The 18100-nt window shown below is 45.0% G+C and overlaps 2 protein-coding genes across 2 annotated transcripts in view; one reads left to right on the top strand and one right to left on the bottom strand.

Moving 5' to 3' along the window:
• Nucleotides 1–12437, bottom strand: part of LOC103299730 (serotransferrin-like) — a 27484-nt gene extending 15047 nt beyond the window's left edge. The window contains exons 1-10 of the mRNA XM_054729883.1: nucleotides 12331–12437; nucleotides 10232–10398; nucleotides 7063–7171; nucleotides 6166–6342; nucleotides 5270–5417; nucleotides 4442–4497; nucleotides 3731–3906; nucleotides 2780–2957; nucleotides 975–1129; nucleotides 282–372 (exon numbers count right to left, since the gene is read on the bottom strand). Of these exons, the coding sequence (XP_054585858.1) occupies nucleotides 282–372; nucleotides 975–1129; nucleotides 2780–2957; nucleotides 3731–3906; nucleotides 4442–4497; nucleotides 5270–5417; nucleotides 6166–6342; nucleotides 7063–7171; nucleotides 10232–10398; nucleotides 12331–12373 (1300 nt within the window). The 5' untranslated portion in view covers nucleotides 12374–12437. The remainder of the gene's footprint in view (nucleotides 1–281; nucleotides 373–974; nucleotides 1130–2779; nucleotides 2958–3730; nucleotides 3907–4441; nucleotides 4498–5269; nucleotides 5418–6165; nucleotides 6343–7062; nucleotides 7172–10231; nucleotides 10399–12330) is intronic.
• The window catches only part of RAB6B (RAB6B, member RAS oncogene family), a 114480-nt gene that overhangs the window by 83945 nt on the left and 12435 nt on the right, over nucleotides 1–18100 (top strand). The gene's annotated exons all lie outside the window — the stretch shown is intronic.

Below are 18100 nucleotides of genomic sequence, written 5' to 3'. Positions count from 1 at the left end.
TGCAGGAGGCAGCTGGTCGATGTTTCTCTCTCATCGATGTTTCTAGCTTTCTATCCCTCTCCCTTCCTCTCTGTAAAAAATCAATAAAATATATTTAAAAAAAAAAAAAAAGATAACTGTGGGGATTAGAGATGAGGGAGCCCAGAGCCTGGGAAGTGGGAGATGCTCAGTAAGCAAGTTCTTTTATGGCCATTGTAGTAAGAATCTGGTTATGATTTTCCCATCTCCTTTCTTCGTGGCCTAGAAGAAATACAACACTGAGGGGCGCCCCTTCCACTTACTGTAGTTCTCTGCCAGGACAGGCACCAGTCCACACTTGCCCGCGATGTAGATGAAGCCTCCATCCAAGCTCATGGCATCAGCTTCTCCTTTCTGCAAAGACACAGCATATCAGAGTAGATGTAAGGAGGCTATTTTCTGTTGTCTGCCCTTCCAGGTGTTTCCTTGAAGCATCCTTCCCAGCCCAGGTCATCAAGTACCAAGGAGACAGCTATTGCTAGTTCTGGACCCCCCACCCCCCACCCCACAAAGGATCAGCCAGGTACACCCAGCACAGAAAATAAAATGTACTCTCATTTTCACCCAAACCACCTTGAACTGATGATCAGTTCTGGGTGCCTTGCTTAGTTTCTTCAGGAGCAAAGACCCACATTTGATCTGCCTGTCCTCTAATAGTACACACTGTCTCAGAGACATTCCCACAACATCTTTCTGACACCAAGTATTCTCCTTTGCAAGACAGACGAGTGGAGCCTAGCTCTAAGGAGCCCATCAGATCCACACGCTCAAAAATACTGAAGCTTCTGTGGGGTTGAGCTCCCTCAGTGAGGGTAAGGTTCTAACTCATTTTGCCTAATGAATTAGCTTCCCACATACCTGATTATTCCTGGGTTTTCATATCACTCCCTGGAATACTTGGGATAGGCAGGCAGCAGTGACAAAGGCACTGCCCTATGGAAGCAGAAATGACATACCATGATCATGGCAATACAGTCTTCGGTGGTCTCTGCTGATTCACACTCTATTTTCCCTTCACTGTTTATACTCCACTCATCACACTTGAGTCTCTCCTGGTGGCCTATTGCACACCACTTCACAGTATTGCATCCAGCCGTTGAGGCATCCGGGCCTAGGACATAAGTAAGAGAATGGGGTTTCAGATGCGGCACCATGAGCTGCCTGCTAGTTTGAATGCTACTAACTGTCTTCATGAAAATTCTGGGATTTGCCCAAACAGATCCCATTCAAGGAATTATGTGAGAAAGCAAAGGCAATAACAATCTCTTGATTGACTTCTTATCATTTAGACTTAGTTTAAATTTATTTCTTCTGAGAAGCCAATCATCCTCCCAAATGCCTGGCACTCTATCACTTCAGGCTAGTTTTCTTCCTCTTTTTGAAATAACAGTTAACCACTTGAGCTGTTCTTATTTATTTGTTCATTGTTTATTGTCTGTTCCCTGTAGAACAGTGGTTCCCAATGTAGGATACACACCCCACAAGGAGGCAATTTAATTTTTAAGGGAGCAATTGGAGAATGAGTTATTAACAGTGAATTTTTTGCATTTCTTATGGTTCTAGGGGCCTCATATACAGTATATTAATATATTTTGTGACATATTTATGCATTTCAGTTCTCTATTATATGTTTTGAAACTTTATTTGCTATTTTTTGTATTACTTCATATTATTATTTTTTAACAATTTTTAAATGATTTCTTCCTCAATACTTCAACTGTCCTTTCATTTTTCTCATTCATGATGCCATGTTCTTTGGAAGCTTGTTTAGACCACATTAATGGCCTTTTAGGCTTCCTCTGTGTGAATAGGAAGTTCACTTTTTGAATAATAAGAATTATATGTCACAGGGGGACACCGGGATTTTAGAGATGCTTAGGTGGGGCATGACCAAAAAAAGGTTGGGAACCACTGCTGTAGAAGATCATAAGCTCTGCCAGGCAAGGGCCATGCCTGTCTTTTCTCCACTGCACCCTCATTGTTCAGGATAGTGCCTGGCTTGTGGTTAGCGCAATAAATGTCTGCTGACTAAATGAACACTTAACCATCAGACCCAACTCAAGAGCCACTTCCTCAGGAAGCCTTATCTTAACTCCAGGTCCTGTTTTTGTTTTCATGGTCTCATAGGTCCATGGTATTTTGTCCTGTGTTGTTGTTTTTTCCTTCTTCTGAGTAAATCTCTCCATTTTAATTGATCATTCAGTAGAATGACTATCCATTGAACATTTGTCTTCTCTGCTGGTGAGAAAGTTTCAGTATAACAGAATCTAATATATGTTTGTCTCCCCATTATATACCAGCATCTAGCACAATCTATGGCCAGATAACCGATAATTCTCTGCTGAATGAATGAATGACCAAACAAACCTCCAGTGACCAGGAAAATTCAGAAACAGGACGGACCTGTCGAGAATTTCAGCCTCACTAGGCCACATGTTTACCATTGTACTGGCTTATAGGTAGGAAATTAATTTCATTCTTTTTGACTTACTTTGTGTCAGGCTAATTGGCTTCACAAAGTGGTTGGGGCAGCCCTGATTTATACAAGGGAAATAATGTCATTTTACATATGAATTTACTTTAATTCCCTGTGGTGATGCCCAGGCTTATCTCATAATGATGAATGCATCTATCCAACAGGTAGGGCAGATAAAGGAACATCAGGGCAGATGTTCAATACCTGAACAGACTTTATCACTGGTCCCTGCCCTCATCAGGTTTCCAAGCTCCTAAGGTCACATGGTCCTTCCCAAGTACTTACGTGTCTTTGCCTTCAGATTCTTCATTGCAGAGGCATACTCATATCCCAGGTACATCCAGGAGTCCATCTTAGGGGGAATCCTTAAAAACCCTTGGGTAGAGTCCTTAAACAACAGGTCCTTCCCCTCAGAGGAGCTGAAAAGCTGGAAGTCTCCAGTTGTACCTCTGCCATAATCTTCCTATTTATGGTAAAACAGCAGTGAATGTAAGTGACAAAGTAAGTTGTGAAATGGTACTAAAAGAAACCAAAATCCCAGAAAATTAAATTAAACTATGAAATTTCCAAATGCCAGGGCAGTCAGGCCTGCTCTTTCCTACCCATCACCTTTTCCACTTACAGCCCTCTGGGGGACGTGCCACATCTTATTTCCCTGAATGTGTTTCTGTGCTTGTATCCCTGACTGGATTGATGGCTCACTGAGTGCAAGAAAAATATCTCTGTCAGAGGCTGACACTGTGTGATTGTCACTTAAACTCTTGATGGATGGATGGGAGGGCTGGATGATAGTTGGCTCATTTCTAGCATTCTGCTGCCCTAGGGATGTAAAGCTCGTGGTGCAAGCAGCTAGCTCCCTTGCAGTCAAGTTGAGGGACATCAAGAAAGAGACCATTTCATTCTGGGGAGTTCATGGAAGGCCTCATGAGGGCAGGGATGTTTGCCCTTGTCCTAAAAGCCTGATTTAGCTGGAAAGAAATGTAATAGAGCGGTTAGGAGCATCTTCATGTCACTGGTCCAAAATGTAGGAGTCTGGTAGATGATAATGCAGGACTAGGTTCCATACTACTCTGAGAAGAGTCCCTGCTGAGCACTTTTAGGTAAGTGGATGGTGTGTAGCATAATCCCCACTGTGTCCTAAAAACAGAATGGTCTGCAGTGGCATTAAGGAAATGAAGGAAAATGCCCCAAATCCAAGCAAGGACCACTAAGGAGGGAGAACAGTGGATTTCATACCTGGGCCTGGTTGAGAAGCTCCCAGATCCAGTCCTCATTGCCGCCTACACTTCGGGCCACAACAGCATGGGAAGGGACAGTGGCCAGGTGGCACTCCTCATATTTATCTACTGGCCTCCGAGTATTGTCCCTGCAGAGGAGCTCATACTGGTCCCAGTCAGCTTGTGGAAGATCCTCTAAGGGAGGAAAGCCCAGATGAACTTACTGCACGAAAAACCATGAGCTTTTGGTCTCCCGTACCCTCCCTTGCAATCCCACTGCATCATAAAATGTGTGAGCTGAGAAGCCTGGAGCTAACACTGAGGGCCAAAGAACATAGGGAAACTGACTTGCTCAAGATCCCACAGCCAGTTACAGGAGAGGAATTTTCTGATACCCAGTGCAGGGTTAACTGCCCCACATCCCACATTGGTCTCATCTTAGTAGGCCAACTATAGGCCAAGGTTGGCCAGACCTGTCCCCAATCCTTTGCTATGGCAACACTTAACAGAAGGAAATGGCCCTGTATACAGGACATTGAATGATGGAAAGAAGCCCAGGAGTCCAGGCAGGGACCCTACAGGCACATACCTCTGAATATGTAGGAACCCAAGCAATGATAAAGGAGGAACACACTATCCTCAAGTCTGACTACTAAGCATGAAAAGGGAGGCAGGAAAAAGAGAAGGCCCACTGTTTTGTGGGGATCTGCAAATGCTTCTAATAACTTACCCAATACCGTCAAGTGTTTCACAAAGGCCACTTCCCCAGCACCATCCTTCAAACACCTGTGAGAAGAAACACATTAGGAGGGTTTCTGCGGGATAGACCCTTCTCCTGGCTTGAGGGTCTGATCACCTCTCCTGCATGGGTCAAGGGGAGAGCCTGGTGGAGACCTCTGTGCAGACCAACACAGAGGAAGCATCTAGGGTACCACCAATGTGTGAGAGGTGAGCTCCCAGGAACTAGAGGTTCCTCACCAGATGCCCCAAAGCAGCAAAAAGGCATTGAAGATATTTTAGTACAGAGAATGTTTTTCAAACTTCTGAAATGGAGGATAAAGGCTTAGCATCTCCTGAAGGGGGAAAAGTACCCTTAGCTTGCTATAAAACCAAGGGAAAAGAAGAAGCAAGAAATTAGCTATGTGAGCTGTCTGCACAGAGGCCATGAGGGGAGGCAGGAGAGAGGCCAGTACATTGAGCAAGTGACACTGCTGCAGTAGAAAACAGGGAGCCAGTCACTGGAGAATGTCTCAGACACTAGGGATGTTCCTGTTCCCTCAGACTCTGCCCAGTACAGTGAGAGGACACACTTGCCAGATTCAAGGACTCTGGGAAGACAGAAGAGACCCAAGGAAAGCGGGTTCCTATCAATGAAGCATGAAGGAAGCATGCGCTGGCCTAGTGTGGCAAGTCCCAGCTTAGGGGGGGCAGGGGGAGGGGTTAGGCCACCTGAACACTCTTGTTGCAGGCTGGGCTATGCTATGGACTAGAGTGGGTTTCCCAGCCTGAGGACATTGAACACTTCGGCTGCCATGGGGCAGCAGGAAGTCTCACTCACTTGAGGGCACCCGAGTAGCCAAAGTACGGTTCATGGTGGGAGAAGGCACACTTGTCTTTCCCTTTCCCAGCGCACAGCTGACACAGTTGGGGGAAGGCTGTCCCATCCGCACCGGGAACACAGCTGCCCGCGAAGAAATTGGCCGCTGCTGCTCAACACAGAAATGTGGAACACAGGGCATGAGCCAGCCCGGCCAAAGACAATTCCAGCTCCCAACCCAGGCTCATGCATGAACAGAGAGTGACCAGAACAAACCCAGCTACCAGGCCCAGCTTGCCCGTATGTATGTTCACTGGTCAAGATCAAGGTTTCCCAAAAGGGACATGTTAACAACTATTCTCCCATCACCCTCCCCAATGACCAGGCCTATGCCTGCTACCAATCAAGGCCTGGCTTAGGTCACTGTCAGCCCCCCTCCCTGCCTCGTCACACTGGAACAGCTCAGAGAGAAGTCTCCCCTGGAAGTCATGCCCAGGAGATGACAGACCCACCTGGACAGGTGCATGCCAAACTCATGGCCAGCACATGGCCACCAGAGAATGCTCCAGCAGGAGGGGAAACACAGAAAGGAAGGCACCCCAGGGAAGTGGGCAGTAGGGCCCACTGACCTTGGTCCTGCCTGAACCCTCTTTTGGGCCTGATGCCCTTCCCCACCCACTCCTCCAGGCAGCCTCTGCTGAGGTATCAGGAGCTCAGAGAAGAGAGGACTCAGCCTAACCCTCCCAAGGGCTGCCGGTGTTGCAGACCCAACCAGTTTAAAGCTGGTTAACCTCCCACCTCCACCCCAGGAATCATCACACATGACCACCTGATCATGTCTGAGTGACCTCAGGGTGGCCTATGACACCTAAAGAAGGGATGAATGCCTGAGGGCACACACCCTCCTGCCTGCTTACCTTTCTGAAGATTTTCCTGTGGCTCAGGCAGTTCGGAATAGAGTGTGCCCATGGGGATCTTCCACCCAGCAGACCTGTCAAGGCCAGTGTGGCAGGACTTCTTGCCTCGAAGCTGGTTCAGCTGGAAGCCGCTGCCCTTCTTCACCACGGCCACAGCATAATAGCTGGTCTGTGGATCTACAAAGAGACAGTGTGAATGGAAGGCCCACAACCTGGGCCTCAGGGAAACATTGCTCCTCACTGCTGGACTCCTGACTAGGGAAGGGGAACCCACAAGCCACACTTAGGTTGGGTTGGGTCCTAACGAGGGAGAGATCAGAATAACTTCCCTAGGTTTGCAGGGAAGAAAAGGACCACAGAGGGGACATTTGTATAACCCTCCAGGCAAACCCTGGCAAGAAAGCCACAAGCACATGGGCCTCAATGATTTTTCCTGCACTGGCCCTGCAGGTTTTCTGCCTACACCTACCAACCCAAGGCTACCTGGAAACCAGAGGTCACATTCCTGACTCCTAAGTGTTTCCTGGGACCTAGGGACACAGGCCCAGAGATAGTCAGGTTACTCTCAGAGTGTGTGCTCCAGTGTGGTCTGTTCTCTGAGTGAGGCACCTGTGGTTCTTGGAGGACTCTCTATACAGCTCTAAACGCTAATGGTTCAGGTCAGGCTGTACACACTTCCTGGCCCAGGAGGTCACTGTCAGCAGCACCAGTCCTCAGCCAGCCCAAAGCCACAGAAGACTTGAGTTGTGCCTGTGGGGGCTTCTAGGGCACCACATTGCCCACACACTCCTCCATTACCTGCCTAAACAAGACAAGAGTCTACCCGGAGAGAACAAGGGTCTATTAGGATAGGACAACAGCCACAAACTCTCTCCCGCATCCCCAGGGAGAACTCACTCTCTTTTGACCCGTAGTATTCTGCCACTACAGGTTTCAGGTTGTGGGGGGCTTGGCTCGCCTCAAACACCAAACCCGCATCCAATGTCATAGCATCTGCTCTGCCTTTCTGAAAAGGAACAAACCAAACACCCATGAACTTCTCAATTCCCGGAAAGACCGCCTAACCCAGGTGAGTGAGGGTGACATTTGGGGCCAGAAAAGCCATCAACTTGGCCAGACCACCCACTAACCCATTTCATTTAACTCCACCACCCCACTGGGGGGAGTTTGGCCACCATATTCCTATTCCTTCAACATAGAGGAAGGAATGGATTGGTTTTCTTTTTCCTGGTGAGGAGTCTGGTTTTTGACTCAGAAACCTGTGTGTGACCTTCTAGGATCAACCTGAGCTACAGAGGCTTTACTCTCAGGCCTCGTGGTGGAAAGCTGCCCTCCCCACACCAGGCTGGGTGCACAGCCCAGGCACTGCAGGCTCTGAAGGAGGCTGCAGTCAATCACTCAGGCCCGCTGCCAGGCCATGCTCTTACACATGTGTACATTGAGAACCCAGGTGCTTCTATTTGATGGCCTCTTGTTTGATGACCTCTTTATTGTGGGCCCTCTGCTGAGGCCTTCTCAGGTGTCACTGTGAAGCCCTCCTTACAGGGGTGTGGGGTTTGATGATACTCTTCTCCACTCTGATTCAGTACTCAGTACTTTCCCTTCCTGTCTTGGGTCCAGATAACTATAGGAGTCCCGCATTCATAGAGTTAGTGTGTCTTTGGATTTAACTTCTTGCTTTACTCTGAACTAAGTGTTAAGCGATGATTACTTCTGTTGTGGTTCATTGTTCATTTAATGGACTACTCAGACATGTCACAGATCACTGCTATCCAACTCATGCCTACTTGTAAGCTGGGAGGTTAGCACATTGCTGGCCAGCAGCCTTCAGTAGCACCATCCTGGAGGCGGGAGCCATTCTGCAGCTGCATTTTGCACATTAAAAAACAGACACTTTAAATCACTTCTTGAGGTCACATAGCTAGTGAGTCATGGAGCAGGGATTCTAATACAGACAGTATGGGTTTATTTCCTTCATTACATTGGTCCTTGCTGGTTGTTGTTGGATGCCTTTACACTGCATCTGTAATTAATTTAATAATGTAAAGTATTTAAATGCACCACTAGTGGGAGTGAAAAATTAAATAATAGTTCACTTTAAATGTTTTTGGTACCCTCCACTGCATCTATAATTTATTTTCTCTTAAAGTAAGAAGCACTATTTTTATATATACTCTTAATAACTTCTATTCCATTTTTCTTCAACTATCTTTAATCAAAATAATTCTTAGAAGCCCTTGCCAGTACTCTGTGAATTGTTTTTATTGATATAATTATAAGGCTAAACAAGTATCAGCTAGACAAATATATAGTTTGGCTTACATTATTGTTTTATTTCATTTAGAACTACTATTGTCTTATTCCCTACATATAACATGACACAGATCATGGAAGTATAGCTCCCTATGGGGAGCGGGCCTAAGCCAGCAGTCAGACATCCCCTGAGGGCTTGCAGACTACAAGAGGGTGCAGGCTGGGCTGAGGGAACCCTCCTCCCCAAGTGCACTAATTTCATGCACTGGGCCTCTAGCACATAGACAAGTCTTAAAACTAAAATAAAAGGCAAAAAAAAAATCTTAGGATTCTGTTTGCTTAGAAAAGGGAAGCACAGATCATTGCAAGTAAGGCCAGGGGGTTCCATAACCCCAAGTGGTGCCATTCCCATAGAATCCAATGCTGCTGCAAACATAAGCTATTGGCAATAATGAAGTTTTGTGAACTTGTGGTGGATTTTTGGATAGTATTACTTTATCTTACTAACATATTTAAAAAGAGGGGCTTGCATAGACCAAAGCTGATCATATTCATAATTCAAGGGTTATAATTAAGCCATGATAGAAACTGAAGTCCAATTTAAAAGCTAATAACAAAAAAACAAAAAAACGAACACACAAGCCCTAGCCAGTTTGGCTCAGTGGATAGAGTGTCGGCCTGCAAACTGAAGGGTCCCAGGTTCGATTCTGGTCAAGGGCACGTGCCCAAGTTGTGGGCTCAATCCCCAGTAAGGGGCGTGCAGGAGGCAGCTAATCAGTGATTCTCTCTCATCATTGATGTTTCTATCTCTCTCTCTTCCTCTCTGAAATCAATAAAAATACCTTTTTTTAAAAAAAAACACACAAGTTTTTATATCAAATCACTGATTTCCTGAGTTAATCAAGCTCCATTTAGCTGAGTCTGCCTCTCCCACCTCATTGCTCCTTCCAGTATCTGCTTGCTCTGCTCTGTCACCGTGGCTCCTTTACAGCAACTCTAACAAGCTCAGCTCTCCCCTGTCTCAGGACCTTTGCACATGCTACTCTTCACTGCTTGGAGTGTTATACCCATGCTCATCCCTGGGGTCTCATCTTCATTGTTCCCTCTCAGGGAGATTGTTCCTGAAACCAGGCTCTGTCAGAGCATTCTACTTTTTCCCTTCATTTTATGGCATACATTTTGAAATTACATATCTACTTGTTTGCATGCTTCTCTTCTCTCCTAAGAAAAGCTTCTCAAGAGTAAGGACCATGTGTGTTTAAATTCATTACTGTAGCCCCTTTGCCCAGCCAGCAACTGACACAGATTCAAATGAGCAGGAAGAATGTTGAAGGAGAAGAGGATTTTGGAAAACCTAGAAAACAAAGGGATCAGCTATCATCTGTAACCTGTCACCATATTTCTCTTCCCTGTGACCATCACTCATCTAATTTCATGATGTATTAAGAACTTCCAAACCAAATCTTTACAAGATTTACTGTACAGATAGAGGTAAATGACTGATGAGATAATGAATTTGTCTCTGACACCATCTGTCTTATTATACATCACTATATTTGATAGTGATAGTGTAGAATATTTGATAGCAAATATTCTTGTTTTTTCCCTGATTTCAGAGAACTTAGTGCCTCAAAATAACCCCCTTTCAGAGCACAATGAATTTTGCTTTAAGAATTATTAAAGGTAGCCTCTCCGATGTCCATTTCTAAAGTACATCAGCCTCCTATGTGTGAGTACAGAATTGTTCCAGAACACCAGGAGCAAGAGGAAGTGCGGATTGTCTTCCACTCTCCTTTAGGCAGCAGTGACTTACCTCAATGGCCTCGATGCACTCATAGTGGGAGGTTTTCTTCACACAGTCAAGAGTAACAGCCTTTTGCAAATCAGAATTTTGCTTTTGGAAAGTTGTGCACTTTGTGTTCTCAGGCTCTGAGATGGTGCACCATCGCACAGTTTTTTCGGGGACAGCCAGGCACAGCCCTACAGGAGAAAGGACAGAGCGCCCTGTTCCAGTGGGAGAGACAGCAACACCCTCTGAAGGGACTTGAAGGCTACATCCCCTCTGTCCTGTCCTCCTTCCACTCCAGTCCGTGATCAGTGAAGGGTACAGGTTCCACTGCATTCTGAGGCTGGGACAAGAGAAGCGAACCCTAATGACCTCCCAGGTTCCCACTTGCCACCCATTGCTGGCAGGAGAGAGGGCTTGACCTTCAGATCTCAATAAGAAACCACAATCTGCTCTTCTGTGTTCTCCGGGCCTTCTTCCCTCACCATCATGGGACTGCAATGGGACATAAGCCTCATCAGTGTGACGTGGCATTTTCCACCACCTCAAGGCATTGGCTCAATACTGCAAGTCAGGAAGCCAACAAGGTAGGAATTACCACTTTTAAAAGAGGCGGGAACTGTGCTCAGAGAGTGATGTTTTACCCAGCCTATCATTAGTGGCTGAGATGCTTAGAAACCAGGCCTCCAGTCTTTGGTCTCTGCCCAGGGAACTAAAGAAGATAACATTCTGAGTTATTTGCATCTGGTTGGCCAGTAGGGGGCGTGCATTGTATTTCTCTTTTACAAGATTTACTGTACAGATAGAGGTAAATGACTGATGAGATAATGAATTTGTCTCTGACACCATCTGTCTTCCTCTGTCCCAGGAATAACTAGAAACTCCACATAGTCAGTGGTTCTCTCTGTTTCGAATGACCCTCAATTTTCACCAGTCTTTTGGGCTGCAATTAGGAGAAGCTAAAGTCAGCCATGTCTGTAGCTACTAAAATCCATGTGGTTACAGATGTGTTGTCCTTATCATGTGAGCTTTGGCATTGTTCCCCAAACCCTCTGTTATCTCTACTCTCCATGGATCAACTAACTTAAGGAAGCCGCTGAATATCCACAAAGCAGCAGAGGGGGAGGGCAGCAGTTCTCCAGAATGTATAAGGAGGAACTTTCTGCCCAATACCCCTTATCCCAACTCTGCCCTGGGAAACCACAGGAGGCCTCAGGAACCAGGGGCAGACCCTTCCCAAATTGCCCCTCCTGAGGTTTCCCTGGGCAGGTATTTGTCTTAGTCATACATTTACCTTGCACAGCCTTATGAGATCCTTGGGGCTGGGTGGGGGGGGGGGGGGTGGGGGGGGGGAGATCGGAAAGGAGTGAGGCAGAGGCAAATAATGTGAGACCGACTCTGAAGGGTAAACGTTTTCGGGAGAGACAAATGACTAAACATGGAAGTCTCCAAAGGTAAAAGTAAGAGGATAAGGGGGCCCAATAATCTCAGGAGGTGATGAGAGTGGGAGAGGCCAACCAGTGGCAGCCCCCATTGCAGGGAGGTGTGCAGCAAATTCCACCGCTGCCTGGATCCATGGCCTCTATTTTCCTCACCTACCCTCCCTGGCCAGGCTGTACTACCTTCCTCACTGGTGAGGACCCGAGAAGTCTGGCTTTAAATCCCATGCTCCAGACTCCTGGGCTGCTATGCGTCAGGATTTTGTCAGCGCCAATGGCTCCCATGAGACATCATATTCCCAAAGAAGAGGAGATCAGATCCAGCGAGGCCTTGAATGCCTCGCTAAACCGTTTGGACTTGATTGAAAGGCCCCAGGGAAAGGATTTGAGAAACTGTGATGGGAGTGCTCTAATTTATTGTATTTCTCTATTATAAGATTTACTGTACAGGGAGGAGGAGGAGAAAGCAAGAAGAGCATGAAAAAGTGCCAGGGGCACAAGCAGGACCAGCAGGTGCATGCAGGCACAAAGCTATCCCAGAGGCAGTGCTAAAGCAGGTGCAGAGGTGCCATGGGGAAGAGCTGAGGAAAGGCTCTGTCTGTCCAGCCCCAAGGAGGGAACATGGAGCCCAGGGGCCAGTGTGGCTGGGTCCAGAGTATAAGGGGACTTCCCTGCACCCATACTCACCCAGAATGGCACAGGCCAGCAGGGCAGGGATGGTGAGCCTCATCCTCCCGGCCTGGGTCTGCGGGGTGGAGCAGCAGGCACAGACCAGCGGTCTTCTGCGCTGCCTCTCTGTGTCCTGCTCCCCTTTATCTCTGACCAGGGGGACCAAGCACAATCTTTGACCTCCTGTGTTTGCACAGCCTGCTTGCCCAATCACCCTTCATTCCTCACCCCCACTCTCCTCATTTCCTGAGATCTGGGTCAGACCCATGGAAGGAGTCCAGCACAAAAATGCTGATTGGAAGGAAATTAAAGAAAAACCAATCCTTTGTTCATGTGTGCTGCCTCTGTGCAGGAGTGGAACTGCAGCCGGTTGGGGCTGGGGAGAGGGGGTGAGGGTAGGGTGGGGAGTGGGCGGCTCTGTTCTTGAATCCCTAGATGGCAGAGCTGGTCCTGCCCCAGTCCTAAGTGCTCACTGCGCAGATGAAAGAGGGAAGGGAACTGCCCAGATCCAGATTAGAACCGGAGAATGACAGGCAAAGACCTACCTGGTGAGGGTGTCGAAGAAGAATAAAGCTGGCCTCATGTAAAAAAACCAACAGTCTCAACACCCTTCACTTGTTCCCAGGGGGGCTGCTCTCTCCCCATGTGCCCTGCTGAGCCAAGGCTCCTGGACTGGAAATCTTCCCTCCCTTCATGCAGCCTCCTGGACATCTTGGTCTAGGGACAGAGTCACAGGAGAGACAAATTCTCTCCCATAAGAAGCTGCCCAGGAATGTGGTCTAGATTCTGAGAGACTCAGAACAAAGTGACACATGAGCTCAAAGAAAGAGACCCCGGGGAGGATGTGGCCTGATCTCAATGACCCGGGTCACCCTAACTCTCCAGCTAAGTAGTCTCCAAAAGGTTTTGATTGTACAACCTTATTAGAAAAAAAATAGTGACTTTTTAAACTAATATTTTTAAACAAATATAAACTAACTTTTCTTCTTACACATTTCTATTCTTTTCACAATTGAAAGGCATTGAGGCGAGGGGGATCTGCCTTCACCTGGGGACCTTGAGGTACGGAGATGAAAGTGAGGGGCAGAGCTGGCTGGGAGAGGACACTGCAGAGCAGACATGCCCATGGTCAACTGATGCCTTCCTTCGGCCCTACAATGAGCTTGCAGCGTCTGCCTGGAAGTAGGACGGAGAGTTGCTAAATGTTGAGCTAATCCACAAACTCAGGAAAGCTTGGTGGAGGCCATGGAAGGTCAATGGACCATGATTCTCCTCCCTGGGACCCTAATGCACTCACATAGTGAGCCTTTCCTGAGGCAGCTCCTCCAGGGACAGGCATAGGCTAAGCCCCTCAAAAGGAGCACCATCTGGCCAGTCCTATGCCCCACCTCAGTGGAGCCCTCTGAATCCAAGCCCATACAGGTGTAGGGAGGAAGGTCAGATGAGACATGGACAAAAGGAGCCCAACATCATCTAGTTCTTGCTCAGCAGGAGGACAGAAACAAACCCCTATGTCTGCCATTCCTTGGAGGAAGGGGTGAGGCAGGCTGTGGGGTGTACATGTGTATAACACCCTGGTTGTATGGCTGTGCCCACATCTGTAAAGAGTATGGGTGTGTGTGGAGGTAAAGGTTAACACGACAGTGTTTCATGTCCTTGGTGGCCCGGGATACTTATGCCTGTACTCTCCCTTATTATGTTTAATTCTACATTACAGACACTCAAGTCAGAAAACTCATTGTCCCTCACCACTTAATGATGGCTAACACTCACTGAGAGCTCTATTGGATGCTAACCCTCTGTGATGGGTGCATTTGAATCCCAATTTCACAAATGAGATTAGGAAACTGAGGCCCTGAGAAGTTAATAATGTGTCCAAAGTCGACTGGTGAGTCAGATGCAAAATCATGAGTCTGGTTCTAGAATGTACATATCCATTCACCAGGGACACTCCCTCTCCTAGGAAATGGACACACCGAGCTCATATGAGAGAGGGATAGACAGGGCACTCCCAACCCTGCAGTTTCTCCAGAAATGCAGCCCCAGGTTTCAGTCTGCAGAGGGCCTGGTCCATCAAGTACCCCAATTGCAGAACTTCAGGCATGCCCTGGCTTGTGCTCAGATGGAAATTCTCATGTTTGCAGCTTTTCCATGTGCCAGGCACTGTTTCTAATCCTAACCATTGTTTAAATGTGGACACTACAGTGAAATAACAAGTCTTCGTTCACAGAGCTCTGGAACTTGAACTCAAATCTCCTAAGTGCCCCAGCCTTCTGCAGACCACAGCTGCCTTCTTGATGTTGATTTTTTTTTTTTTTAATCCAGAAGAGGAGAGAAAGGGAAGAAGGAAGGGCAGAAAGGAGGAAAGAGAGAATATGAATATGAGCGATTTTCCAGTTACAGAACAATCCAAGTCATGACCTAAATCTTCTATTATAAACTGAATGAAAGTCTTAAATTTCAACAAGATTGGCCCCCCTGTAGAAGGAGCTGAACTTGTGTGTACGTGCAGGGGTGTTGGGTAGCTGACCTGAATAGGGTGGGCAGAACGCATTAGTTCTCTGAACCAATATTTGTTGTTTCCAAATGTTGCCTCATTTACAAAGAAACTGAGCAAACAAAGAGCCTCTGTCTGCTTAAACCAGTTCCTCCTCCACCTCCTACTCACTGCACTCTGCCCAACAACAGGGCCTTCTCCTCTAAAAGACCTGATTCTGGGTCATAGACTCCTGTGCTCATAGACCTGTTATCCCATAGACCTGTGGCTCAGGGAAAGTGTGGTGAGAACCAAGAGTGGAAACCAAGGGCAATTTTCCTTTCAGGAACATGTCAGATAATTTGAAATGCCATATACCACCACCTCTCTCTCTCTGTCTCTGTCTTACCTCTCAGAAATCTCCCAACAATGATTCTCTCAAGGTTTCCATTCTTTTCCCAAGGGATCCATAAAAATATCCTTTTTGTGAAGAATAGTCCAGGGCCAGATAGCTTCACTGATGAATTCTACCAAACATTTAAGAAGAATTAGACAATCTGACAAATACTCATCCAGGGAACAGAAAAAGAAGCATTACTCCCTGACTACTTTTTGAGGTCAGTAAGTATAGTTTGAAAGCAAAAACCATGAAAGATATCATTGCAAAAATTTTAAAATTACCTTTTATGAACATAGATGTAAAAATCCTAGGCAAAATATTAGCAAATTGAATCCAGCAATATCTAAAAATGATAATTATTACTAAGTTGGGTTTATTCCAGGAATACAAGTTATTTGAAAATCAATCATGTAATTGATCACATTAACATAATAAAGGAGAAAAATTATATGACCATATCATCTGTATAGGAAGTGTTTGATAAAATTCAACATCCATTCATTTTAAAACCTCCTAGAAAACTTATCCTACGAAACTTGCTTAATCTGATAAATCTGTGTGTATATACATCTGTATTCATATATACACATACATATATAATATATACACATACATATATGTGTGTGTATATGTACATATATGTGTGTATATATGTACACACACACACACACACACACACACACACACACACACTCACACACTGAGTGGCCAGATTATTATGATCACCCTATCAGTACTTCATTGGGCTACCTTTTGCCTTCAATATTGTGGCGATTCTTCTTGGCATTGACTCCACGAGATGTTGAAAGATGATGCGAAGAATCTGACACCATGCCTGATGAATAGCACTGTCCAGTTCTGTGAGATTTGATGGTTGTGGAACCAGCTGCCTGATGGCTCTTTTAACTTCGTCCCACAAATGCTCAATTGGATTGAGATCTGGTGATTGTGGGGGCCACCTAAGCAAGGTAAAGTCTCCCTCATGTTCTTGAAACCACTCCTGCACAATATGAGCACCATAGCATGGCACATTGTCTTGTTGGAAGAAGCCATCTCCATTGGGATACGCCATCAACATGATAGGAAGAACTTGATCAGCAACAATACTTAGGTATGTTGTGCTATTCAGACGTTGTTCCACACGAATTAAAGGGCCCAAATCATGCCAGAAAAATATGCCCAAACTATAACACTGTCCCCATCAGCTTGAAGGGTTGTACTCATGCATTTGGGGTGCATGTTTTCATGCTGTTTCCATGAAATTCTCACTCTGCCATCTGCATGATGCAACTGGAAATGTGATTCATCGGACCACATGACTTTTTTCCAATGCTCGACTGTCCAATCCTAGTGTTCCTGTGCGAATTGGAGACATTTTATCTTGGTAACTGCAGACAGTAAAGGTATTCGAACAGGCCTTCGGCTTCCATATCCCATATGATGCAGTGTGCTAATTTGCCTGCAAACATCAGGTGGTCATAATAATCTGGCCACTCAGTGTATATATAAGCATGTATAAAAGAAATGTTTTATATACAAAAGAAATCATACTCAGTGGTGGAATGGTGAATGAAAGCTTTCCCTTTGAGATAATGAAAAAGATCAGAAAGTCTATTATTATTTCTATTCAACACTTTTACTTACAGTCCTTGCCAGTACAGGCAGGTAAAAAAAAGAAAAAGAAAAAAAAAATGTATATGTATATATGTATATGTAAAAGTATTAAAAAGGAAAAAAATAAAACTTATTTTCACAGGTGATATATGATTGTATATGTATAAAATTCTAAAAAAAATTATTAAAAGAAAGAGAAATGTTAGGAAATATTAGGCATGGAGACAGAAGTCAAGTGTATTTCTATATACAAAATGAAAAAGACCATGAAAGTGCAATATAAAGTAGTATAATAATAACAAATGCCTAGGAATTAGTTTATCAAAAGATGTCTAAAATTTGTATACACCAAACTATAAAATATGACTGAGGAAAAATAAGGAAGCTTTAAGCTAATGAAGGGTTATACCCAAAACATAGAGTGGAGACCCAATATCATATAGATTTCAATTCTCCCCAAATTAACATATAGATTCAATGCACTTCTAGTCTAATTCCTAATAACTGTTTTATATTTTTGGTGGGAATTGACAATATAATTCTAAAATTTATATGGAAATGAAAAGTCCTAAAATAGACATTTGGTTCCTTGTGTAAATTGTATGATAGCAAGGTAAGAACAGAATGTATTTGATTTTTCTTACCTTGTCCGCCCAACTCTGAGCACCAAGATCAATAATACAATTCAGGTGTTAATTATCAATAATTTTACCTAAGTGCTTTCTATAACTTGAAACTGGACTAGTAGTATGGAATGAAAATTATATGCAGTCCACTAAATACTTAAGGATTTGTAGTCATATATCCACTACAATATGTATATAATCAAGTTTCTTTTTAAAAAATGTATTAAAAGAGGAAGGGAGACAGAGAAAGAGAGATACATTGATTTGTTGTTCCATTTATTTATGCATTCATTGGTTGCTTCTTATATGTGCCCTGACTGAAGATCGAATCCGCAACCTTGGCGTATTGGGACAATGATCTAACCCACTGAGCTACCAGGCCAGAGCTAGAGTCTAGTTTCCTAATGGTGAGTGATCTTAAGCATCTTTTTATATGCTTATTGGCCATTCTTACAATTTTTTAGAAAAAGAATTCCAATTCTTTCACATTCAGAAGTAAATTAAACTTTTGAGTAGTTATGGCATAAGGTCTTTTTCAGATTTGTCTCATCTTCCTCCTCCTCCTTTTACATATATATGAAAAAATTCAAACATACAAAAGAAAAATCCTATCTAATAAAATAGTAATATGCAAATTAACTGTCACTCCATCACAAAGAAGGCGGAGCCCAT

The sequence above is a fragment of the Eptesicus fuscus genome, chromosome 18 (assembly GCF_027574615.1).
Source record: "Eptesicus fuscus isolate TK198812 chromosome 18, DD_ASM_mEF_20220401, whole genome shotgun sequence".
Taxonomy (NCBI): domain Eukaryota; kingdom Metazoa; phylum Chordata; class Mammalia; order Chiroptera; family Vespertilionidae; genus Eptesicus; species Eptesicus fuscus.
This window is presented reverse-complemented; position numbering and strand designations above follow the sequence as displayed.